This window comes from Erythrolamprus reginae, chromosome 3, assembly GCF_031021105.1.
Source record: "Erythrolamprus reginae isolate rEryReg1 chromosome 3, rEryReg1.hap1, whole genome shotgun sequence".
NCBI lineage: Eukaryota > Metazoa > Chordata > Lepidosauria > Squamata > Dipsadidae > Erythrolamprus > Erythrolamprus reginae.
Genome location: NC_091952.1, coordinates 173996078 through 174023416, shown reverse-complemented (window position 1 = coordinate 174023416; position 27339 = coordinate 173996078). Strand labels below are relative to the sequence as shown.

The 27339-nt window shown below is 43.8% G+C and overlaps 2 protein-coding genes across 9 annotated transcripts in view; one reads left to right on the top strand and one right to left on the bottom strand.

Annotated features, from left to right (window-relative positions):
• FARS2 (phenylalanyl-tRNA synthetase 2, mitochondrial) overlaps positions 1-14897 on the bottom strand; it is a 288657-nt gene extending 273760 nt beyond the window's left edge. For 3 of the 8 annotated variants that reach the window (XM_070747189.1, XM_070747194.1, XM_070747195.1), the window contains exon 1: positions 14375-14761. The gene's annotated coding sequence lies outside the window, so the exon portion shown is untranslated. Of the gene's footprint in view, positions 1-14374 lie in introns of all 8 variants that reach the window. The other 5 variants (XM_070747191.1, XM_070747193.1, XM_070747196.1 and 2 more) reach the window with 4 other exon arrangements.
• LYRM4 (LYR motif containing 4) overlaps positions 14357-27339 on the top strand; it is a 60064-nt gene continuing 47081 nt past the window's right edge. The window contains exons 1-2 of the mRNA XM_070747198.1: positions 14357-14728; positions 27125-27245. Of these exons, the coding sequence (XP_070603299.1) occupies positions 14643-14728; positions 27125-27245 (207 nt within the window). The 5' untranslated portion in view covers positions 14357-14642. The remainder of the gene's footprint in view (positions 14729-27124; positions 27246-27339) is intronic.

Below are 27339 nucleotides of genomic sequence, written 5' to 3'. Positions count from 1 at the left end.
CTTGGAAAATATCACAGTTTTCACTGAGTTTCAGCGTTTACACCTTCTCCCATAAGAGCTGCATGCTGTCATAAAACTGAAAGTAATTTAACACAAAATAAAAAGCAGCACATGACAGTATTACAAATGTACCCTAGAGCAGTGTTTCCCAACCTTGGCAACTTGAAGATATCTGGACTTCAACTCCCAGAATTCCCCAGCCAGCATTCGCTGGCTGGGGAATTCTGGGAATTGAAGTCCAAATATCTTCAAGTTGCCAAGGTTGGGAAACACTGCCCTAGAGAATGCAATAGTTGCTTCCATCCACATGGTCTCTGCAGATCTTATGTTCAAACTGATTAATCCGCTACTACACCTTCAGATGATTAAGTAATCCAGGTAACCGCGTTTACAATCTCTTTACATTATTCTGTAAAATATTTATTTATTCAGAATAATTTACAATTATTCTGAAATTTCATAAAAGACAAGGAGGAATACCAGATTCCCATCATACAGAACAGGATACCCACAGAAACTAACTCTGCATCCAGAGGCAACAGAAGTTTGTAAGCTTGACTATTTTTTTTACATTGTCCATAACCAGAAAAATGATAGATTGTAATTCCATTCAGGTTATACAAGTAGTCCTTGTTTGGCAACTGCCTTGTTTATTGACTATTGTAGTATGATGATAGTGAAAAAATAACTTTGTGAACAATCTTTGGGTTTACAACCTTTGCAGCTCTGTAAACCCAAGGAAAGTGAAATAACATCATAATCACAGTCCTGGTTTCACTTGATGACTGCTTCACTTAATGACTGAGTAGCAGACCCCAGATATGGTTGTTATACGAGGACCACTTATAATATAGCATAATCAAGATCCAAGAATGGTATGTATTTGTACAGAAACCTTTATTTTAGATGAATTAGAACAGGTGTCTTTGTCTCTTTTTATTCTTAGTTGAGTACCCCGGGCTCAATTCTTTCATCTCCATTATTTTTTTTCCATTTCCTTTTCATTTCTATTATTGCTCTAAGCCAGTGTTTCCCAACCTTGGCAACTTGAAGATATTTGGACTTCAACTCCCAGAATTCCCCAGCCAGCTGAAGCCCTGAAGCTTAGATCAGTGTTTCCCAACCTTGGCATCTTGGAGATATCTGGACTTCAACTCCCAGAATTGGAGACTGGGGAATTCTGGGAGTTGAAGTCCAGATATCTCCAAGATGCCAAGGTTGGGAAACACTGATCTAAGCTTCAGGGCTTCAGCATTTACAAATAATTATTTGTATCAAATCAAGTCTAGATCAAGTGTCAATCAATCAATCAAGCTGCAGCATTTACAAATAATTATTTGTATCAAATCAAGTCTAGATCAAGTGTCAATCAAGCGAGAGAAAGAATTATGCAAGGGGCAACAAGTACTATCTAAAACACTTAGCATGCGTCTTTATTAAGGCGCCCCTGAGAATTTTAGTTCACTACTCAACCAGGGAGTGGCGCTCAACTCCAAATGTCCAGACATTTCTGCAGTCATGTGGCCAGCGCCATTATCTTCTCACCAAAGTGATACCCATGATACATACTCTTCCATGCAATTGGCCCTTTGAGGGCAACCATAATGCTCATGCAGCCCTCAACGAAATTGAGTATAGCTATTCTAATAAAAGTAGTTTTAGTCTTACATCAAAACTGTTTCATGGTGTCGTCTACCTTGCAGGACATCCATCCATCCATCTATCTAGCTATCTATCCATCCATTTACTTACTTACTTACTTACTTACTTACTTACTTACTTACTTACTTACTTACTTACTTACTTATTATTTATTTATTTATTAGATTTGTATGCCGCCCCTCTCCGAAGACTCAGGGCAGCTAACAACAGTATAAAAAGACAATGTAAACAAATCTAATATTAACAATAATTTTAAAAAACCCAATTTAAAGAACCACTCATACATACAAGCATACCATGTATAAATTCTATAAGCCTAGGGGGAAGGGAAATTTCAATTCCCCCATGCCTGACAACAGAGGTGGGTTTTAAGGAGCTTGCGAAAGGCAAGGAGGGTGGGGGCAACTCTGATATCTGGGGGGAGCTGGTTCCAGAGGGCCAGGGCCGCCACAGAGAAGGCTCTTCTCCTGGGTCCCGCCAAACGACATTGCTTAGTCGACGGAACCCGGAGAAGGCCAACTCTGTGGAACTTAACCGGTCGCTGGGATTCGTGCGGCAGAAGACGGTCCCGGAGATATTCTGGTCCGATGCCATGAAGAGCTTTATAGGTCATAGCCAACACTTTGAATTGTGACCGGAAATTGATCGGCAACCAGTCCACTTACTTTCTTACTTACTTACTTACTTACTTACTTACTTACTTACTTACTTACTTATTTGGACATATACAGGGAGGGGCTGCTAGCTGGAACACTGAACTGTGCTCACTGCCGCGGTTCTTGAGTGCTTGCGGGGCCAGCGTAATTTTGCTTCTGCACCTGTGGAGATAGCTAAATCGCGCATGGAGCCACAGGTACGCCCATGTTTTGGTGAAATTTTTTTTTTGCTTCTGCGCATGCCAAAACACAGGCGCACCTGCGGCTCCATGCACGATTTTGCTATCTCCAAGGTGCAGAATCAAAATTGCACTGGTCCCGCAAGCACCTATGAGCCGGGACGGCGAGCCCAATTTAGCATTCCAGCTAGAGCCCACCCCTGGACATATATGACGTCCTTCTCCAAAGATTCAGGGCAACTCACAATATATAAAAGCAATACAAAAAAACAATGATAAAGCCCAATTATAAAACTAATCTAAAAACCCAAGTCATTATCATTAATGTTCTTAGACGCCCAAAAAGCCTTCAACAACGTTAATTGGATATTTATAAAAATGAAATTAAATAAAATGAAATTTGGTCCAAAATTTGTCAATTTAATAGACGCCATTTATTCAAAACGAACAACGAACATAATACTAAATAATGAACAATTGGTAACCCTTAAGATAAACAAGGGAGTTCGCCAAGGTTGTCCTATATCACCTTTGTTATTCATTATGGCTTTGGAGACTTTATTAATTAAGATAAGAGCAGACCCCAAAATAAAAGGCCTAACTGTAGGAGACGAGACTTATAAAGTCCAAGCCTTTGCAGACGATTTGACTTTTATAATTGAAGAACCGATAACGACAGTCCCAATACTAATGCAGACAATAGAACATTACGGAAAGGTAGCAGGTTTAAAGTTAAACAAAAGTAAAACACAATTTTTAACCAAAAATATGAGTAAAATACAAGAAACCAAATTAGAATATATCTCTGGAATAAAGATTGCCAAAAAATAAAATATTTAGGAATATGGTTAACAGCTAAAACAATAACATTAAAAAATGATAATTATATAAAATTATTGACAGAAATCAAAAAAGATTTAGAAATCTGGAACAACTTAAAAATATCCTTTCTAGGAAGAGTAGCAACAATTAAGATGAATATTTTGCCTAAAATTTTATTTCTTTTTCAGGTAATTCCAATAAACCCAGGGGGTATTTTTTTCAAAAATTTAACAAACATAGTTAAAAAAAATTTATGGCAAGGGAAAAAAGCAAGGATAAAAATAAATTGTCTAGAAGACATTAAAGAAAGGGGCGGATTTGGACTTCCAAATTGGAAATTATATTATCAGGCGGCCGCCTTAACATGGATTAGAGATTGGATAATTTTAGAAAATAAAAGAATATTAAATCTAGAAGGGCATGATCTCATGCTTGGATGGCATGCTTTCATATGGTACGATAAGGAGAAAATCCACTAATACTTTAAAAGACATACATTAAGGAAATATCTATTAGAAGTTTGGAAAGATATAAGGAAAAATCATTTTTTAACTATTCCAGAATGGCTTGCCCCTCTAGAAGCAATAATACACCCAAAGTCCATAAAGGATAAAAAAATTATAAGATATAAAGATCTATTAAATGACCAAATGAAATTAAAATCCAGGATCAAACTACAAGAGCAAGGGATAACAATAGATTGGTGGCATTATGCATAGATACGATCCAGATACCAGAAGGATAAAACACTTTATATTTTCAATAAGAATAAAAATTTATTAAGTAATTTAATTACTCTTAACCAAACAAAAACAATAGGGAAAATATATAAATTTCTCATTGCACACAAAAATATAGAGCTAACTCTAAAAGATAATATGATAAGATGGTGCAAAAACATAGGTAAAGAAATAGACATAGATACATGGGAGAAAGTTTGGATTAATAATTGGAAAATGACCAAATCAGTATCATTAAAAGAAAACCAAATCAAAATGTTTTATACCGTGTTTCCCCGATAGTAAGGCAGTGTCTTACTATCTTTTTACCCCCAAAAGCCCCACTGTGTCTTACTTTGGGGGTATGTCTTACATTGTCCCGGGCACCGGGGCCGGCTCGTCTTCGGGCGCGGGGAGCTGCCAGAAAGGAGGCGGGCGCCGACCTCGACGTTCGGCGGGTTGCGGGGAGCATCCCCTCGCCGCTCCCGGCAATGTTTCTCGGCAGGGGAGGCCAACTCCGCGGCGACACGGACGCTCGGCTGGCTGGCTAAAGGCAGGTCAAGGGGTGGATGGGCAGTCAAAAAGGGTGAGCGGCCGCCGCTGTGCCCTCCTTCGCCCGCCTCCTTTCCGGCAGTTCCCTGCACGCCCCTCGCCTTCGCTCGCCGCGGCGCCACCGCCTCTTCCCCTGCCGAGGCTCAGCTGCAAGCGGCTCCGAGGCGAGCGGAAAGGAGGCGGGCGAAGGAGGGCGCAGCTCCGGCCGCTCGCCTCGGAGCCGAGCGGCCTCGCTGGCCGCTTGCAGCTGAGCCTCGGCAGGGGAAGAGGCGGTGGCGCCGCTGCGAGCGAAGGCGAGGGGCGCGCAGGGAGCTGCCGGAAAGGAGGCTGGTGAAGGAGGGCACAGCTCCGGCCGCTCGCCTCGGAGCCGCTCGGCCTCGCTGGCCGCTTGCAGCTGAGCCTTGGCAGGGGAAGCGGCCAGCGAGGCCGATCGGCTCCGAGGCGAGCGGCCGGAGCTGCGCCCTCCTTCACCAGCCTCCTTTCCGGCAGCTCCCTGCGCGCCCCTTGCCTTCGCTCGCCGCGGCGCCACCACCTCTTCCCCTGCCGAGGCTCAGCTGCAAGCGGCCAGCGAGGCCGCTCGGCTCCGAGGCGAGCGGAAAGGAGGTGGGCGAAGGAGGGCGCAGCTCCGGCCGCTCGCCTCGGAGCCGATCGGCCTCGCTGGCCGCTTGCAGCTGAGCCTCGGCAGGGGAAGAGGCGGTGGCGCCGCGGCGAGCGAAGGCGAGGGGCGCGCGGGGAGCTTGGAAACAATGTCATCGCCCCCCCCGCAATACCGTTTATACCGTGTTTCCCCGAAAGTAAGACATATGTCTTACTTTCGGGGTATGGCTTATATAAGCCGACCCCCCTGAAACCCCCCATATGTCTTACAATCGGGGGGGTCTTACTATCGGGGAAACACGGTAGATGGCATCTCCCACCAAACAGGATAGCAAAAATGTTCCCTAAAACTTCTCCATTGTGTTGGAAATGCAAGAAAGAAATAGGAACCTACTACCCTCAATGGTGGACATGTGGTAAAGCTAAAATATATTGGAAGATGACAGAGAAAATAATAAAAGAAATTATAAAGCAAGATATAGAAATTACCCCGGAATTTTATTTATTAGGAATTACTAACCAAATTTATAAGAAAGAAATTTTATATTTGATTATACATATATTAACTGCGGCTAGAATTATTTATGTGCAGAATTGGAAGGGGGAGGAAGTCCCCAAAGAAGAAGAAGTTATTGCAAAAATATTAGATTGCGCTGAAATGTATATGATGACAAGACGTTTAAATGATCAAGAAGATACTAAGTTCTACGAAACATGGAACAAAGTTTATAAATGGATAGATAAGAAAAAATAAGATATATAATCTATTTTTAGTTAATATGTTATACTTGTTTTTACTTGGGTTATATTAGTACTAGTTAAATTTAGTAATATAGTAAGAATTTTGGTTTTATATACCGTATATACTCGAGTATAAGCCGAGTTTTTTAGCCCCAAAAATGGGCTGAAAAACACAGCCTCGGCTTATACTCGGGTCATTGACAAAGTCACCACACGAGGGCGACATTGCTTGAGCCAGAGCGAGGAGGCACCAGCTTTTGTCCCCTGTCGCACGCCGTAGTTCTTCTCCCTAGCTCAAGCAAAGAAGGCAGCCATTTGCAATGGTGAGTCGGATTAAAAAGGCCCCCTGCTGTCAGATTCTCCTCCCCCTCCTTTGAAAGGATTTAAACTGTTTAAAAAATGGTATTTTGTGGTAGTTGCTGTCCTTGCTTGGATAGGATCTAATAATGTGTTATGAGGCAGAGCTAGACAGGAATTCTTTTTCTATCTGTCTATCTTTCTATCTATCTATTTTTCTATCTATCTATTTTTCTATCTATCTATCTATCTATCTGTATCTATTTCTATCTATCTATCTATCTATCTATTTTTCTATCTGTCTGTCTGTCTATCTATCTTTCTATATCTATCTATCTATCTATCTATTTCTTTCTATCTATCTATCTATTTTTCTATCTATCTATCTATCTATCTGTATCTATTTCTATCTATCTATCTATCTATCTATTTTTCTATCTGTCTGTCTGTCTATCTATCTTTCTATATCTATCTATCTATCTATCTATTTCTTTCTATCTATCTATCTATCTATCTATCTATCTATCTATCTATTTTTCTGTCTGTCTGTCTGTCTATCTATCTTTCTATCTATATCTATCTATCTATCTATCTATCTATCTATCTATCTAACTATCTATCTATCTATTTGGTTTTCTATGCTGATAACCTCACAGCAGCTAATGCTGAAGCTCTTCTTTGGATACACTTATTTGTTTGTTTGTTTGTTTATTTATTTAATTGGATTTGTATGCAATCCCTCTCCAAGGACTCAGGGTGGCTCACAGCATATATAAAAACAGAACAATAATGTAAATCCAATTAATGATGAGAAGGAATCCAGTTTTGAAGGATTTTAACTCTTAGGTTTTAGCTTTGTTCCTGATCGAGCTACTTTTTTTACTTTTTAATTTATTGTTAATATTGTTAATTTGTTTACCCTCTTTTAAATTTACAGAGCTAGTTTACTGGTTTTCTTTAAAATAAATATTCTAAAACATGTCTCAATTAATGTAATTTTATTGTTTTCCATTTTTATAAGTTACCAGTAGCCACTGCATTTTCTAACCTCGGCTTATACTCGGGTCAATACGTTTTCCCAGTTTTTGTGGCAAAAATTGGTGCCTCGGCTTATACTCGGGTCGGCTTATACTCGAGTATATACGGTATATACTGTACTAGTAAAAATGTGAAAAACTTTAATTCAAAATTTAGTAAAAAAAATTAATATTCAACATATATCTAATTATGTATTCTTTTTCTGTATTTAAATTTATACTTTCAAGACAAGCGGGGGAAATGTATCCCCATTCTGTGTTTAATGTTTGTATGTTTGTTTGTCTATTTTATGAAAATCAATAAAATGTATTTAAAAAAATAAAAATAAAAACCCAAGTCATAAAACCATATAACCACACTCATTCATGTCACAGTCATTATTCCGGTACAAGCTCAACTTTTCCCAATCAGATAACTCAGCACAATGAGATATCACAGATCATTTTATTACAGGAATTCTCACAATAACTCACAGTTATGATGTGATTTTTCTGCAGTATAATCTTTCCCATTGTGCAGGTAAAAAGAGGTTGGATTGACCCAGGCTCTAGGTGGAGCATCTACATGCTGGCTGGCTTATTGAAAGAGTGAAGACAAAAACCCTCTGGAATGTTCTCTCCAATTACCCCTCATCCCAAGTCAGAGCCAATAGGAATACACAAATGTGGTCACATGTAGAACTACATTACCCAGAGTGCAATTTCACTACATTTCCCCTAATGCAATATCTTAAAGAGACATGCCTAAATACACTCCAACTATCTATGTCTCTGGGGACAGCACAGTCATACTAACAGCTAGAGAAGAGTGTTAAAGCTCAATGGCCTCGGGCCTGCCAGTAAAGGTGAGTTTTTAAAGCCTTCCAGAAAGCCAGGAGAGTGGGGGCAGTGTGAATCTCTGGGGGAGTTGATTCCAGAGGGTCGGAGCTGCCACAGAGAAGGCCCTTCCCCTAGGGCCCACCAGACGGTATTGCTTGGCTGACGGGGCCTGGAGAAGGCTGATTGGTCGCTGGGATATATGAGACTGGAGATGGTCCAGTAAGCAACCTGGACCTAAGCCTTGTATGTAAGGCTTAATAGGTAACAACCAACACTTTGAATTGCATTCGGAGTTTAATTTTGTTTTAAACTCTGATGATGGTTTTATATTCTCATGATCTCTCATCTCTCAACTTCTTCCTACATATAGCGTATTTTCTCTACAGGGTCAGTATAAATGTTGGAAGAAAGCAGCAGCAGCAACAGCCAGCAACAACCACGACAACTTTTAATGGAAAAGATGCTGATGCCTTTATTAGTATCAGGGGACCAACAGGAAGTAATGTAATTTGGGAAGTGCTTGAATCACAGTCCCATGGAGGTGCTACAAAGCACTCATTGGTGAAACATTTGTGAAAAAGGACATTTTTTAAATCTACATTGCTATTCCTAGGAGGAAAACATCTGTACAAGGAAGCCTGTGCCAGTTACTAAGCATGTGAGAATATAAACCACATGCAGAATAAACATAAGACCAGGGGGGAGGGATTTATCTCTGAAGAAGGCAGACAATTGTGGGATCAGAAAGAGAAATCTGTCCTGTATTTTAGGTCTTTATTATACTTTAATCAGATTAGTGGGGACTTCGATTGCTAAGGCAGTTTTAGGTAGTATAAACCAGGGATAACCAGGGATGATCTTAGGGACCTCCAAATAATTCTAAATCCCATGGATCACTAATATGATTTGCTTAATGATCAGCTGCATGGCTAGTGGTTATGTGACTGGGTGGGTATGGCCAATTTGATGTCACATCCAAGGGTGCCTGGTCAGCCTCGACTCATCCCTTTCCTCCCAACCATTCCTCGCCTGCCCGCCTGGACTCCTTAGGGCCCCAACAGGAAGCAGTTGTTGGAGCAGCCACCACGAGAAAGAGTTGGCAAAACAGCAGGCTCAGTTCAAACTGGATCTGACCAAGAAGGCTCAGCAGAAGCACCTCACTGAGGACTATGAGCATAGGCTTTCCAAGCAGAGGGAAGACTTGCAGGAGTGCAAGCCTGGAGGCTCAGAGGGCAGAGATGGTCAGCCAATTCCAGACCATGATGCAGTCCCACTGGAACAAGGCCCTCTGGCTCTTTGCCACCAGCAGCACTTTCCTCCAGCATTCACCCAAAGCTCTGCACTACAACGCTGAAGCAGACCCTAAGTGGGAATTTCTGCCCCCCTTTGACCCCACAAAAAGATCCAAAAGGGGTAGACTCTCTGCAGCAAACAAATGTTCACTGCATGTATCTGTTCTGTCTGGGTCCCACCAGAGGCAAACACCAACCCAAAAAGAGAAGCCAGACACACTGGTAAAAATCAAAGGCAGTTTATAGAATTCAAAGTAAACACAGGTAACAGAAAATGTCCTTACAAACAGGAACACGCTGAAACTTCAAAGGTGTTTCACGAAGGCCATGAAGTAAAACAGGATTCTTGCTGTCAAAAACAACGCTGGAGATAACAAACATACGCCTCCCCCAAGTCTTTCAGTCTTCTAGGCTTCAAGCCAAGATCAGAGACGCCGAGAAGCAAAGCAGGGTCACAGAACTTCCAGTTGATAACGCTCCACATGGCTGAAAAGGCTTGCCTGCCTTTTCAACCCTGCTGAGGAGAACCACACCCAAACCCAGCTGTTGCCAATTCAGTGATGCCAATACCTTTCTAATTGGTCCGGTCTCTGAGCTGCACGTTGCTGTCTCATGTCAATTATAGCCTGTGTTTCCTCATCCAATGAGGCCAGGATACTGGCTGGGGAGAGCCCCCCCCCCCCGGGGCTCTCAGGCTGCTCCCCCTCATCCTCTTCCTGACGTTCCTCTCCCCCGTCTGCCTGGTCCTCCCCTTCCTGTTCACTGTCCTCCTCCAGCCCAGGAGCCATAGTTTGAGGACCCTTGATTTAGTGCAATATGTAAATGCAAATATTTTTTCTGCAGACCACCAAAATTTTCTCACAGACCACCAGTTGGTGACCGCTGGTATAAAATTAGATTGCCATCTTTGCAAGCTCTTCTCTTTTTTCCATTCTATCCACAGCTTTTGTAAAAACAATTGATCAAATGTACACCAAATGATTTGAATAGATTAACTCTTATATAATTCCATATTTTTTCCCTATTTTTAACCCATCTTTAACTACCCTGTTATCTGAATTATTTTCCTTGCAGATACCAACTCTCCACTTGAAAAGAGAAGAGACGAATGGGTTCTGGTACGAAAGATTTTCCTCCAGAGAATATAAATGTTTCTTAGACTTACACTGCACTTTCCTTCAAGAACTCATGGTAGCACGCATAGCACTCTATCCACTTTCTCTTCACAACTACTATGAATTTGGGCTAAAATGATTGACCTAAGTTTTCCAGAAAACTTCTTTGGCTAAGGGAAGACTTGAATTTGTGTCTTGTTAATAAAAAGATGCACATTATTTTATTTTATTTTATGTTCTTATCCTGCCATTATTTTTTAATAAATAACTCAAGATAGTGAACGTAAGTAATGCCACAACCAGGGGTGCCTGGATGGCGGGAGACGACGCAGTGGGGTAGCGAAAATGGAGCTCTACCCGAGAGCACCCAATCTGCACTGAAAGATGTTGAAAGAAAATACAGGGCGTCCTGCATAAGCCATGCCCACAGTGTGGTAGTAAAAATTTTGGTAGCTCTTCACTGGCCACAACTGTCTCCCGATCCTCGGGATTCATGACCAGCTGTGCAGGACGCCAACGAGCTACAGCAAGCATTTTGCTTTGGCTACAATACTCCAGCTATCTCTACACCCACCTCCCTGGCCCCTTCACTTGAGGCTGTGTCAGCCCTGAAGCAATGAGAAAGAAACCATCCTAGAGAAAATCACAAAAAGGAAAATGGCCACAGTTTGGCTAACTTCAGGGTCAATATAACGTGGGACTAGAAAGTGTTTCCTAGTTTCTAGCCTGGTGCTTCAACCACTAGACCAGGCGTATCCAACCCGCAAACCTCATTGGTGGGACCCATTTGGTGGGACTCAGGGGAAGAGCCTTCTCTGTGGCGGCCCCGACCCTCTGGAACCAACTCCCCCCAGAAATCAGAATTGCCCCCACCCTCCTCGCCTTTCGCAAGCTCCTTAAAACCCACCTCTGTCGTCAGGCATGGGGGAACTGAGATATGCCCTTCCCCCTAGGCATATACAATGTATGCATGATATGTTTGTGTGTATGTTTGGTCTTTTTAAATTAGGGTTTTTAAAATTATTTTAAATATTAGATTTGTTATATGTTGTTTCACTATTGTTGTTAGCCGCCCCGAGTCTGCAGAGAGGGGCGGCATACAAATCTAATTAATAAATAAATAAATAATAAATAAATTGTCCTTCAGAAAACTAAAAATCTATTTTATTTGATATTTTTTACCCAATTCACCGAGTTTGATTTTGTAAATTTATTTTTAATGAGATTTTCACTCTGTATATCAACTTAAGTTTCCTATTAGGGACCTTGATAAAGCTAATACATTATGATGATTATTAATATGCATCAAGTACTTAAATTAAGCACAGTTTATTTGGCAATCATGTGATTGAAAAACACTGCGAACATCGTAAAAACATGCCAATTACCAGGTGGACAAAGCGCAATCACATGATCACAGGAATACTGCAATGGTCATAGATCCAAGGACTGGTTGTAAATCTACTTTTTCAGAGTCACTGTAAGCTCAAATGATTGCTGAACAAAGCAGTTGTTAACCAAGTTACCTGTATAACTTTTATTTTATGTATTATTCTGTAGAATCTGCTTTAATTTAGCTTTATATGAAAATGTCACATTAATATTATAGCTCCATTTGACCTAACCACCCAAATCAGAAAAAATAGATGATTTGCTTCATCTTAGTAACCTCAAAAAAACAACAGGTAGAATGCAAACAGATAGTGAATAAAGAAAAAAAGAGATTACATATATTTTTGTCTCTGTGACATTGGTGTAAATCACCTGCTACCTTCAAGATACAGTACTCTGAACAAACTTCCTATGATCCTTAGCTATTGTCCTTGTTGGTTATCCTTAGATACAAATCTAATAAATAATAATAATAATAATAATAATAATAATAATAATAATAATAATAATCCTGAGGGGAATTGGATGTTACTAAAATCTTTTAGCATGAATGCATATGGGTAAAGGAGCAGAAATATATTTAATAATTCTATGCCATAGATATATGAATAGCATAACTTGCAAAAGAAATAGTACATCAATAAATGTAGAAACCAGAATTTACAGATTCTGGTACAGATCCTGATTCTTTTATAACTCACGGTAAACATGCAGTATCAGCTTCTGTACTATGTCAGGTAATCCCAAAGTTACGATCACAATTGAGACCAAAAGTTATGTTGCTAAGTGAAACATTTGTTGTGAGTTTGCTTCATTTTATGACCTTGCTTGCTTCATTTGTTATTGAATCATTTCAGTTGTTAATAACATAATTGTTAAATGAGTCTGGCTTCCCCATAGATTTTGTTCATCAGAAGGTTTGAAAAGTTGATCAGGAAATTAATGTAAATATGAATATGTATTGTTTTTAAAACGGGAAAAAATAATAAATACTTTTTTTTTTTTAAAGGAAAGTTTATCAAGGACTCTGGGACCCTGCAACGGTTATAAATACAAATCAGTTGTCAAGCATCAGAGTTTTGATCATGTGACCACGGGGACGTTGCAAGGGTAGCAAACAGTGAAGGGCTACCAAATTTTTTACTACCACACTGTGGTTATACAGGACGTCCTGCATTTTCTTTCAATATCTTTCAGTGCAAATTGGGTGCTCTGGGGTGGAGCTCCATTTTCACTACCCCACTGCATTTCCCCCCCCCCCGTCCGGGCAGCAGCCCACCCCTGGTAGTAATTGCAAAAAAGGGTTATAAGCAGTAGTAGGTTGCTAGCGATACGGTAGGGGACAGCAAACCGGTAGTGGCCGTCAGATTGTGCAATTTGTGCATGGCCGCTACAATGCCAGTCCTTTGGGTGCTGCATCTTTTTCTTCAATTTTTCGTTCTGTTGCTTCGTGCGCGTGCCAAAATCTCTCTTGTGCGCATGTCCCCTTGCGAGATTTCAGCATGTTTTTGCTTCCTGTGCATGCAAAGCAAAAACACGCTGAGACGTGGACGCACAACATGTGCATGCAAGCAAGAGAACCGAAGCTGTGCGCAGCAATAATGACAACCCACCCCTGGTCATACGTCACTGCTTTCTGTGCCATTGTAACTTTGAACGGTCCCTAAAAGAAACTGTTGTAAGTTGAGGATGGAGCTGTACATACTTTCACAGCAGGGTGGAAGCGCCCCACTTTCTGATCATTGTTATCATGCGGTTAGGGCAGGGGTAGGCAAAGTTGGCTCTTCTATGACATGTGGACTTCAACTCCCAGAATTCCTGAGCTAGCGTGATTGGCTCAGGAATTCTGGGAGCTGAAGTCCAAAAGTCATAGAAGAGCCAACTTAGGCAACTTCGGTGGGGATCGCACATCTGTCTAAAACAGGTAGGCAAAGTTGGCTCTTCTATGACATGTGAACTTCAACTCCCGGAATTCCTGAGTTAGCGTGATTGGCTCAGGAATTCTGGGAGTTAAAGTCCACAAGTCATAGAAGAGCCAACTTTGCCTACCCCTGGTTCAAAAGAAGGGTGGCAGGAGCCAAAGTTGGCAAGTGGGGGAAACATCCGGACCCCTTTGATCCGAAACAACGACTAGACAAGACACCCCTGAGCAATCTTAAAGCATTTTACTAAGGGAGCGCAGCGCCAGCTCCCCAAATACCACAGGTATCCAAGCAGTTATGTTCTCACATCGAAATGCATTAGGAAGGAAAAACGTTTCCATTCATGACGCTTTGCAAGATCGGGACAAAAATGCACGTGCCGGGCAGAAGGCGGCCTATATTATATTATATATATATATATATTTTTAAAGACCAGTGAGTGAAAGTAGCGACTTAAACTTGGGGGGGTGGGGGGTGAGGAGACGACACCTTTTCTTCCCCGATTCAGGGGAACGAGAATCCGCTTCTCCGGCCCAGCACATAGCAGAGCCGCGCGCCCTCCTCCGACTCACCTCCTCTTTCCACCGGCCAGATCCGTCTCCCGGGCCCGGAGCAGGAGCCAGCGCCCGCCCTCCCCACGGGTCGTTTAGATAGAAGGGGCAGGGCCCGAGCGGAAAGCCGCCTCGCCTCCCGTGCAAAGCACCCCGTTCCGCCAACCCGGTCTCGACCTCCGCGCGTCCCTCCGCGCGTCCCCGGGGCCGCTTCCGCAATCAGGCTCCGACCGAGGCAGCAAAAGGCGTAACGGGGGCTTGCCGGCAGGCCCGGCAGCGTGTTTACAAGATGGCAGCGTCCAGGAGGGCTGAAGTGCTGCGTCTGTATCGGGCCTTGCTGCGAGGAAGCCAGGCTTTCAACGCCTACGGCTACAGGTAAGAAAAGAAAAGGGTGGCCCTCGGGAGCGGAACCTTCTTCCCCCCATTTCGCTAGTCAACAGTTAAAAGTTGAAGTTGATAGTTTTACCAAGGAAACAAGGCAGGAATATAATGCTGAAATTCAACTTGCTCTGTCTTTATTTTGGCGCTTGCTGCCTTGCCCTGTAAGTGCGTTTGGTTTTATCACGAGGTATATACACTGCTCAAAAAAAAAATAAAGGGAACACTTACAAAACAGAATATAACTCCAAGGAGATCAAACTTCTGTGAAATCAAACTGTCCACTTAAGAAACAACACTGATTGACAATCAATTGCAGATGCTGTTGTGCAAATGGAATATTCAATGAGAATATTTCATGCATTCAGATCTAAGGTGTGTTCTTTGAGTGTTCCCTTTATTTTTTTGAGCAGTATATAAAGGAGACGTTATTCAATGGTGTTAATCTATGCTGCATCTTAGAAAAATAAGGGTAGCTATGTGGGTATAAATGTGTGTAATTATGTCAAGCTCCTTAAACCTGGCAATTCCGGTTGATTATGACCTGTAAAGCCCTACATGGCATCGGACCAGAATACCTCCGGGACCGCCTTCTGCCGCATGAATCCCAGCAAACGGTTAAGTCCCACAGAGTTGGCCTTCTCCGGGTCCCGTTGACGAAACAATGCCGTCTGGCAGGACCCAGGGGAAGAGCCTTCTCTGTGGTGACCCCGGCCCTCTGGAATCAACTCCCCCTGGAGATTAGGACTGCCCCGACCCTCCTTGCCTTTTGCAAACTTTTGAAAACTCATCTATGTCTCCAGGCATGGAGGAATTGATATATCCTTAGCTGTCTTGAGTCTTGACTTTATGTATGGTGTGTTTGGGTTGTATGACGGTTTTTAATAGGGGTTTTTAAATCTGTTTTAACATTGGAATTGTATATGATGTTTCATTTGTTGTGAGCCGCTCCGAGTCCTCGGAGAGGGGCAGCATACAAATCTAATAAATTATTATTAATTATTATTAATTCTGTTGTAATAATAATAATAATAATTTATTAGATTTGTATGCCGCCCCTCTCCAAAGACTTGAAGACTATACTGTATAGGAATATATGGGAAAGGAGACTTTAAGAGGTATACAAATGGAATGCAATACAATCCTAATGCTACGTAGCTTCTGCTCCGGTAATTTCACACTACTAACCCAGATCATACAAAACTTTTGACAGACCAATCCTTGAATACAGCTCATCTGTCTGGAACCCACACTGCATTTCCGACATAAACACATTCTAGAAAATGTCCAGAGATACTTTACAAGAAGAGCCCTCCACCACTCGCAACAGAATACCCTACGCAACTAGATTTACAATCCTAGGTTTAGAAAGCTTAGAACTACATCGCCCTAAACACAATCTAAGCATAGCCCATAAAATCATCTGCTACAGTGTTCTTCCTGTCAACAACTACTTCAGCTTCAATCACAATACAGGAGCACACAACAGACACAAACTTAAAGAAAACCGCTCCAAACTCGACTGCAGGAAATACGATTTTAATAACCGAATAGTTGATGCATGGAATTCACTACCTGACTCTGTAGTATCATTACCTAACCCCCGATATGTTACCCTTAGATTATCCACTGTTGACCTCTCCCGATTTCTAAGAGGTCAGTAAAGGCCATGCATAAGTGCACCAGCGTGCCTTCTGTCCCCTGTCATAATGTTTCTTACTAGTGTCATGTATATAAACATTGTTACATCTTTGTATACTACTAATAGGCACTTGACAAAAACAAACAAACAAATAAATAAACAATGTCTTTACTAGGGTTCCAGATCAGATCAGAGAACTAGAAAACTGTAACAAAAGTTTATACTTTTCTGTATCTCTTTGCTGTCATTTAATGATCATTTGGAGTTTTGTTCTACGTATCTTACCCAGGAGATGATTTTTCCCCCCTGCTAAATGCATTGGCATTCTCCCCTGCACTGTTCGGAGAGTCCAATGTGGGTTGTTCTTCAGCCTCATTGGCAGGGACTGAGTTAAAAATTAACATAATTATGTCCCGCCCCCCTCTACCTCCTCAGGTTCAGTCTTAAAAACTCAGTCATAGTGTAGGGACTATGAGTTTTCTTCTCACAGTATGTGAGATTTATAGGATGTTTACTAACAATAATTTTTTCTCCTTTTTTTCCCTTTCTCTATAGGAGGAAGACCTGGATCTCGAGAACCACTGCCCTCCGGGGTATTGTTCTCCGTCTCTTCAATCCCTGAGAGGCCACTGCTCTCCAGAGTATTGCCTTGCTGAAAGGGATCGCTGGATTGGGGTCCCTGACGCCCGCGATCAGACCCCCCCCAACCACTCTTCCAGCGCAACGAGTCTCCGAGTATCGGTTCTTACCGATCAGAGGAGCAATCAGTACACAGAATTTCCCCATGGGGGGAAATCAGCTGTAAGGCGATCCCAGCAGCTCCCAGACAGCGTTCCTGCCGATCGGCAATGGAAAAAGAAAAAAAGATCAGCTGTTCGGAGGCCCTTTGCAGCCAACTTGTTCCCGATCGCTCAGAGGAGCAGCGATCGAAGGAATTGAAGGGGGGGGGTGCAGAAGGTGATTGCCGAGCTGCCCGAAGTTGCGCCCGCCATTTTGGCGCAGGGCCAAAGCCTCTGAGTCCCCCTCCGGCCGTTTCAAAAGCAGAGCTTTTCCCGCCTGACGTCACGGCCGCCATCTTGTTTGCTAAGGGGTCAGAGTGACTAGGCTCTTTTCAGCCTATCCCAGGGCCGCCATCTTGCTTCAGGGCGTTGCCAGGACAACGAAGCTATTATGGGCTTCTACCTAGTATCCAGCCAATCACGAGCAGGAAAACAGATGACATGTTATTTAGGGGACACCAACTTCCCTAGTCCACCATTTTACTTGCTTTTAAGCAGTAACCTCGTGTTTTTGGCTCGGTGTGGTTACAAACATGTCTCAATCCAGTCCCAGCGCTCCTGTGCCCTCCTCCTCCAAGAATAAAAGTAAGGACAAGGGGCCCAGCTCAAAATCTAAGGGGAAAAGCTCTCAGTCCTCCAATGCACTAAAGGAGGCTGAGAAGAAAATAAAGGCCCTCAAGGCCCAGCTGGACAAAGCAAAACCGAGACAGGGGCCTAGCCCCTCAGCCATGGTTATTCCACCCGTTTATCAAAGCCCGCTGGGTCCTCCTCCCCTGTCATCGGCCACCTTCGAGGGGCCTCCCTTTCAAAGCGCTGGGGGTCTTTCACCAGACCGCCCATTAAGTGCCCCCCCACCATCTGAGGGATTTCAGAGATCAGAATGGAGCAGGCCTGCCTCTCAACCTCCAGCAGCTACAGCCACATTCACGCCCACAGCAGCAGGGCTCAGGGGCTCTACAGATAACTGGCAAGCCATGTCTCCCTCGGTACAAGACATGATTGCTTCAGCTTATGCACAGGGCATAGCAATTGGGGCCCAACAACAACATCAATCCCCACTGCCACCTCGCCCCAGCAGGCAGGATATCTGGTCAGCTCCTGCACCTGCACCTTCCCTGCATGACTCTTTTCAGGAGGAGCAAGAGTTCAGAGAGGCCTTTTCAGACCCAGAGAATGAGCTGTCGGGGGATGAAGCCACCTTACCAGAACAGCCTGTATTAGCAGGCTTATTCAAGGCACCCCTTTTCAGGGTTCTCCTAAACAAGGCCAGAACCACACTAACTTTGACCAGTGCCCAAAAGACGGCTGACCAGGATGTGGGCACATTACCCGCTTCCAGACTCATTAATGAGCCTCAAAGGGACTCAGAAACTATCCCTGCAGTGCCCATATTTGCAGAAAACATAAAGAGGCCCTGGCAGCAACCAGCAGCAGCTCTGGGTCCCTCAGCTCTGGACAAGAAGCTTTACTCCTTCGATCCAGAAATAGAGGATTTGCTCCAATACCCGGCTGTGGATACCCCGGTTACCTCACTAATTTCCAATGCTCTGGTTCCATCGGAGATGGCGGATGGTTTGCGGCCCGATGATAGGAAGGCCGAGAACCTGATCCGGAGAATGCACCAGCTATGTGCCTGGTCCTTGAGAGCTGCTATGGCAGCCTCCTTCTTCAACCGGGCCTCAATCCTTTGGCTTCGAGACATCCTCCCCAGGTTGGGCCCGGAGGACGCTCGCCTTCGCCAAGACATTAATAAATTGATCGCCTCCACGGAGTTCTCCGCCGATGCCACCTTGGCTGCTTCTAGGTTTTCATCCAGGGCGATGGCTACCAACCTTTCCACTCGACGCCTAATATGGCTCCGCTCTTGGCAAGCGGACGCCAAATCGAAATGGCGTCTTGCAACCGCGCCCTACCAAGGGACCACACTTTTTGGAGAATCACTAGATAAAGTCTTGATCGAGGATAAAGACAAGAAAAAGGTGCTGCCAAGGTCGGCGAGGAGGCAAGACAGGCGGGCGGCCCCATACTACAGAAGGCAGCCCTTTCGAGCGGACACGGCCGCGCCTGCGGCCTCAAACACCAGGCCATATGGACAGAGCTCCTACACGCAGCCATCCTTCAGGTCCGACAGAACAGGTTATGGAGACAGGAACCGACAGTTCCAACAGCCCCGCAGATCCTTTCGGGGCGGGAACAGGAGGGTACCGAAAACAAAAATGACTTACCCATCCAGGTACCCATCGGTGGACGCCTGCAGTCCTTCTCAGGCTCTTGGGCGGCTATTTCCACCGACATTTGGGCGCTAGATACCGTGAAGAATGGTCTGCGCATCAACTTCCTACAGACTCCTCCAGACAGATTCCTACAATGCCCGTCGCTATCTCAACCAAGATGTTCCCTGATTGCCAGGGAAGTACAACACCTGTTGGACATTGGGGCAATAGAACTGGTGCCAGTACATCAACAAGGACAGGGGTTCTACTCTATCGTGTTCTTGGTCCCCAAGACGTCCGGCGGCTACCGCCTGATTCTCAACCTCAAGCAGCTGAACATCTACGTTCGCTACCAACATTTCAAGATGCATTCCTTACAGTCAATCCTGGCATCCATCCGACACCACGACTGGATGACCGCCATCGACCTCAAAGAGGCGTACCTGCACGTACCAGTTCATCCACATCATCGACGTTTCCTCCGCTTTTGTATACAGGACCATCATTTCCAGTACAGGGCAATGCCCTTCGGACTTTCATTGGCCCCCAGAGCTTTCACCAAGCTTCTGGATGTACTGACAGCCGACCTGAGAACCAGATCCATTCGTCTCATGGCCTATCTGGACGACGTAATCATCTTGTCCAGCAGCCCTCAACAGGCCAGACTAGATCTACAACGGACAATACGTTCTCTAGAGACCTGTGGTTTCACGATCAACTATGTGAAAAGCCACCTGAATCCAACCAAACAGCTCTTACATTTGGGAACTCTGATAGACTCTGCAGCCGGAATCGTTTACCTGTCATCAGAGAGGCAGCAGAGGGTGAGGACGCTGATAGCTTCTATTCAGCACCGCACCAGGGTCCCCTTGGCCCTTCTATCCCAGCTGCTAGGAGTCTTCATCTCCTGCATCAGCATCGTCTCATGGGCGCGGCTGCATGCCCGCCCGCTTCAATGGCTCCTCCTCCCCTTCCAAAGAGCACGCATGAGCCACTCCAAACACCAGGTACGTCTCACGTTACCCGTCCGTCACTCTCTGCCCTGGTGGACGTCCCAAGCGCTGACCAGAGGCTCTCCCTTCCTACACCATCGGGAGGTGACGATCACTACAGATGCGAGCCTCTCCGGCTGGGGAGCACATTGCGGCTCCAGAGTGGCCCAGGGTCTCTGGACAGCAGACGACCTGAGGGACCCCAATATCAACTTACTAGAACTAAGGGCAGTCTTCAAGGCACTCCACTCCTTCAAAGACCGGGTAGAGGGACAGCATGTCCTCGTCATGACGGACAACGTAGCAACAAGGGCCCATATAAATCATCAGGGAGGTACGAGGTCGGGCCGTTTGATGGAGGAGGCTCACTCCCTGATGTCTTGGGCGGAAACACACCTGGTCTCGATCCAAGCAGAACACATCTCAGGATCAGACAACACCCAGGCGGATTGGTTGAGCCGCACAACCATCGACCCGGGGGAATGGTCATTGAACCCGGAGGTTTTCCAGGACATTATACACCGTTATGGGGAACCGGTAGTGGACCTGATCGCGACCCACCTCAACAACCAAGTGGTCCGATTCTACTCCCGGTTCCCGTGCCCGGGAGCCGACCGTATCAATGCGCTCCTCTCCCCATGGCCAAGGGGTCTACTCTACGCCTTCCCTCCGACTTGCCTTCTACCCAGGGTAGTCTCCAAGATACTCTCGGAGCAGGCGGAGGTGATTCTCGTCGCCCCCTTTTGGCCCAGACGACCATGGTTCGCGGACTTGATGGACCTCTCAACCTCCCCGCCATGGAGGATCCCATACCACACACTCTCCCTCACCCAGGGGTCGTTGGTGCACCCAGAGCCTCAGTGGTGGAGGCTTGCCGTGTGGAGATTGAGGGGGACCGCTTGAGGGCGGAATCCCTGTCGGAAAAGGTCATCCATACCATCCAATCGGTTCGATGCCCGTCAACGACTCACATTTACCAAGCGACATGGGCAGCGTTTTGTAGATTCTGCAGAGCTCGAGAGATCCCCCCTCGCTCAGCCTCCATCTTACATCTATTAGACTTCCTACAGAAGGGGCTGGACGAAGGGCTGACCCCAAACAGCCTTCGCAGGCAGGTGGCAGCTATCGCCACGGTCTTAAGACCAGACCCCCTTCGACCGATTTCCCATCATCCATGGGTTAAAGACTTTCTCCGAGGAGCCTCGAATCTTTCTCCTCCAGTTATCCATCACTTCCCATCCTGGGATTTGACTTTGGTCTTACAGGCCCTTACAGGACCTCCTTTTGAACCACTGAGAGAAATCACGCTTCGCCTTCTATCAATCAAAGTAGCGTTCTTAGTGGCCATCACATCTGCTCGCAGGGTGTCGGAACTCGCGGCATTGTCAGTCCGGCCGGACCTTTGCGTGTTCCACCCAGATCGGGTTACTCTTCGGTTAGATCCCAGCTTTCTGCCGAAGGTCAACACAAGATTTCATAGATCCCAGGACATAATATTACCGGACTTCTGTACCCACGGCTCACACCCGTCAGTCTTACGCTGGCACAAAGTGGACGTCCGTAGAGCTCTAAAGATTTACATTCGACGGACCAGCTCTTTCAGGAAATCAGAAGCATTATTCGTTTCCTTCTTCCCAGGATCCATGGGCAACAAGGTGTCCTCTAAAACTATCAGCCGATGGATCCGGTCCTGCATTATGGAGGCATACAGGACACGTGGGACACCTTTGCCAAGGACAATCACGGCTCACTCTACCAGAAGTGCAGCCACCACTGCCGCCTGGAACACACAGGCGTCAATCGATGACATCTGTCGGGCCGCAACCTGGGCGGCCCCCACGACTTTCATCAGACACTACCGTATAGACTCATTCGCTTCATCGGAAGCGGCATTCGGTCGCAGAGTGCTGCAACGGGTTTGTGTTCAGACACCCCTGGTCCAGCCTATCCCGCCCTAGTTGGTTTGCTTGGGTATATCCCACATTGGACTCTCCGAACAGTGCAGGGGAGAAGGACTGTTGAACTTACCTGAACGGTCTTCTCACTGCACTGTGAGGAGAGTCCAAACCCTCCGGGCTTCTTGGCCCAGGGGTTCATTTCGTTACCAGTTTAACTTCTTAGTTAATAAAATTGGTTTGTTTACACTATTCCTTCGTTTTTCTTGACTGAACCTGAGGAGGTAGAGGGGGGCGGGACATAATTATGTTAATTTTTAACTCAGTCCCTGCCAATGAGGCTGAAGAACAACCCACATTGGACTCTCCTCACAGTGCAGTGAGAAGACCGTTCAGGTAAGTTCAACGGTCCTTTTCATCAGTTTTTCATTTCAAATATTTTGAACAGGGCATGTATGATTAGAAATTAGAAAACAGTGTTTCTTTGGGACACTGCTAGAGGAAGGTTCATATGATCATAAAATATATTGACCGCTCAAAGCCTCTTTCCCGGACAAGTCGTTTATTGTGTAATCATTATGCCTTAACAAGTATTCCAGACAACTTTTGAATTTGATTTGTTGAACAAACCATAGTAATTGTGTTTTATGTATAAAGTTAGATTTAATTGTAATTACAAAATCCAGTACAATGGCTGGATTTTGGGTGGGTGGGGTGGGGAGCGCTTCTCATGAAAAACATATACAAGAAAGAAAACAGAATTATGAACACAAAATTAACTGGCTTTAATTGTATCTTCAGCAAGATGGCACCAACGAAGGCCGCCTCGGTGAAATGCTCTCAAATGGTTTATGTACACTGAGAGCATATGCACCAAAGACAAATTCCTCGTGTGTCCAATCACACTTGGCCAATAAAGAATTCTATTCTATTCTATTCTATTCTAAATTCACAATCTATAATTTATACCTTGGCAAGCTGAAGGTGGCAACTATACCTTTGGAGAAACCCTCGATATTGAAAAATATTGCAATTTTATTTTAACTGATTTGTTTTACTGCTTTGAATGATAAATATTATTTCAAATATTGAAAGTACTTTGGATGAAACCTCCATTATGAATATAAAGGAGTGCTTGCCCACCCTTTTAAAAGATTCTTATCACACAAATGTTAGTAGATAAATGGGTACTACTTCTGTCAGAAGATAACAGCATTCCATTCATCTGTGTATTAGTCAATGTCTTCAGACTGGCTCCATCTTCTAAAAAAATGAAGATAAGCACGCACGCCCCCCCCCCCCCCTTAGAATCAGACACAACTGGAGAGGAGAATCCTTTACATTTTTTATCACAACACTAATGTCAAATCAATAGGCGCTGCATTTTATATAGAGAGTTGTAGCAGAAAGAAGACAAAACATTTTAGACATCTATTAAAAATGGCCATCAAAATAATGACTGACTCTTCAAGATGCCACTAAAAATCAATATTACCAACATCAAATGGGATGGCGTGGGAATCACTTTTAAGAACGTGTGAAGTAGCTGTTTATGCACAATAGCAGAATGTATTTGTTTTAAAATGTGTCTGGTTTATATACTGCTGAAAAAATAAAGGGAACACTCAAATAACACATCCTAGATCTGAATGAATGAAATATTCTCATTGAATACTTTGTTCTGTGCAAAGTTGAATGTGCACAACAGCATGTGAAATTGATTGTCAATCAGTATTGCTTCCTAAGTGGATAGTTTGATTTCACAGAAGTTTGATTTACTTGGAGTTATATTGTGTGGTTTAAGTGTTTTCTTTATTTTTTTGAGCAGTGTGCTTTATAGAAGTCTTTCCCCTTAATTTTGTTTTCTGTCTGAAAATACCAAAACTAGGTTATTAGAACACTGTGATACAAATACGTTATTAAGACTTCTACAGTTTACAGAGGCAAACCGAGCTTCTATAAAACAAGAAAATCAGAACTAGCTCATGGATAACCTAACCAGAATTGATATTTCAATCAGAGGCATGCATAACCTTTTTATTTCCATTGTGGCTTCAGAGCTGTGGTAGGACCCTTCTGTGCTGGAGTTTGTGAGACTGAATGGAAACGTGTTATTTGGGTGCAGCAGTAATTTTGCTCCCTTTGGGTTTTCAATTGCTTTTGTTTTCATTTTTTTTGACTTTGGGGCCTGGATACAGCAGGTGGTAGGAAAGTATGTTTCAAAATGGAGACTAAAATAGTTAAAGTGCAGATCGAAAATAAGAACAGGACCAGGAGCTGGAGCTGTTTCTAAGGGCTTCTTAAAAATGATAAAGGACAGCTGGAAAATGTGTTTGTTGATACTGTACTTCGTTCCCCAAAAGTTGATATAGTCCAGTGATGGCAAACTTATGGCACGGATGCCACAGGTGGTACGCAGAGCCATATCTGCTGACACACGAGCTGTTGCCCTAGTTCAGCTCCAGCGTGCATGTGTGTGCTGGCCAGCTGATTTTTGGCTCAGACAGAGGCTCTGGGAGGACATTTTTACCATCTCATGGTTCCAGGGAAGTCTTTGGAGCCTGGGGAAGGTTTTCACCCTCCCCAGACATTGAATTACGGGTGTGGGCACTTGTGCATGCACGATAGTGCATGGCCATGCTTTTCGGCACCCAAGGGAAAAAAAGGTTCGGCATCACTGATATAGTCCTTTGTAAGTGTGGCACTGCATCCAGGTGACTTTCCAAAGCCAGTCTGTAAAGACTTGTTTTCCCATAAATATCCATGCATGCCAAGAGGCCATTAAGAAAGATGTGAGGTCTTTGGTTCCTCCTGTGTGTGGGTCCAGCCTTCCCTCTCTTTTTAATTCCTGTGTCCTCCTTGTGAAGGAAATGTAAGTCAAGAAGATCTGCTTGTAGCCTCCATCTGTGATAGTTAGCAGCTTTCCCAGAAATAGATGCCCTCCAGGTGTATTGAATTTGGATTCCAATACTGCCAAAATAACTGAAATTATATGTTCTGCCCACCTGTCTCAACCGCCTGTAATTACAGGGTAATTAGTCCAGGAAGACACACACCACACGATAAAAGGAAAACCCAAAAGTTTTTATAAACAGAAAAACAGAAACAGCTCCCTTTTTAAATGTCAAAGGGTTTTCTGGTACACACAAGGCACAGGTTAAATGCAGTCCAATTGCTCACCCAATAACTGGGAAATTGAGTCCAATTCTAAAGTCCAGAGAGTCCACACACACAATCCTGAACAGCAAAAACCACAATCTTGACAAAACAATGAATCAGATAAACTGCCATGAGGCTAAAACACCAGGCTGCGCTTTTATCTGTAGCACTAATTACAGCAGCCCCACCCAACCACAGGTGGCCTCATTTTCTCTTGTAATAATCCTTCAGTTGTTGTCTCCTATGCATCACTCTACGCATGCGTGGATGTGTCATTAATTCTTGTTCAGAATCCAGGGATGATACAGATGACTGATCTCCTCCTGGGCTGTCTGCCAAACTCCCCTTTTCCCTGTCACTCACGTTTCCTTGGTTAGAGAAGACTTCGTCGGCAGATTCTACTGGGAGCAAAACAGGCCTGCGGCATGTGGATGTCTCCCCCAAATCCACGTCCACATTCCTTGGGGCAGGAGCTGGGCCAGAGCTAACCACAACAATTATATAATTCCAATTCACATTACATTAACACATTAAACCTAAAATCAGAAATACTAATGCATTCAAAAAAAAATTGTATAAAAAGTGTGTTTAGGACCTTTTAAAAGCCAATAAGAGTCTACTGTGGTGATTAAATTGATGGCTGGAAATTCTATCTGGGATTTGTTTTCAATTGCCAACTTGGAGGAAATATATAAAGTGTTTTGGGCTATGAACACCATCCCTTGTGGGCTTGACACATCTCTCTCTTGCCCCACTTCAGGGAGCCAATGAAGGTGGGATGGTTGAATTTGGGAGGTAATTAACATTCCATTTGTTACTAGTGATCTATCAGATGCTTTAAATGAGGTTATAATAGACCCTTTCCTGGGGTAGTTTTCCCAGGATTCAATTTCCTACGGAGAGGGGCGGCATACAAATCTAATAAATGAAATGAAATAAATGATATCTCCAACCCAATTGCAAATGCAGTAGATTATTGGGATCCCTTTCAACTAGAAATTAGGCATGGGAATGAGACTACTAAATTGTCCTTTGCATGGGGATTCCTTTAACAACTGCTCAGAAACTCTATTTTTGTAAATTGCAATGGCCACTATGCTGTCAACTGAGAGCTATTACAACCATAAATAGCATTGACGAGTGCTGCATTGACTTCAAGTAAGTTTCCAGTTATAATTCAAAATACCAATTTTAACTTTCAGAGCGCTGGATGACATTACCGTATTTTTGCAGTATAAGACGCACCTTCGTTTTGGGGGAGGAAAATAGTGGGAAAAATCTACCTACCAGGTATCTGGCTAGAGTTCTTAGTCTGTTCAGCTTCAGCAGATTATTTTATCCCCTGATTAAGGCTGAAAAGAATCTTCAAAGGGAGTAGGAATGAAAACAAGGTTGCAAAGACTTTGGGCTGGAAAAAACCTTCTTTGGAGGGAATAGGAAGCCGGAAAGATCGTTAGGGCTGGGGAGGGGAAGCTTTGAAAAAGCTACATTCAGAGTAGAAGACGCACCCAAATGTTAAGCCTCTTTTAGGGAGGAAAAAGTTGTGTTTTATATTCTGAAAAATATGGTGCTTCCAGTTATCTCAAAGACTACCTTTAAATATATGGAATATTCATCTTGTGTTCATCTCAATATTTGTTTGTATACACTTTGTATGTCAAGCTTTGAGAAGACAGTGTATGCTTACATTTTTTTTCTTGAAAATTTACTTAGGACATACGCCATCAGAAAAATAAGAGATGCCTTTAGAGAAAACAAAAACATCAAGGAATCATCAGAAATAGATGCACTAATCAACAAAGCAAAAACTAATCTGGAAATGATACACCGGCAGGTAAGCTATCAATTAATTAAACTCCATACTTGGTAAAGTATTCGTTCAAATATATAATTTTAGTCTCTATCAATCTCTCATGCATGTAGATTAA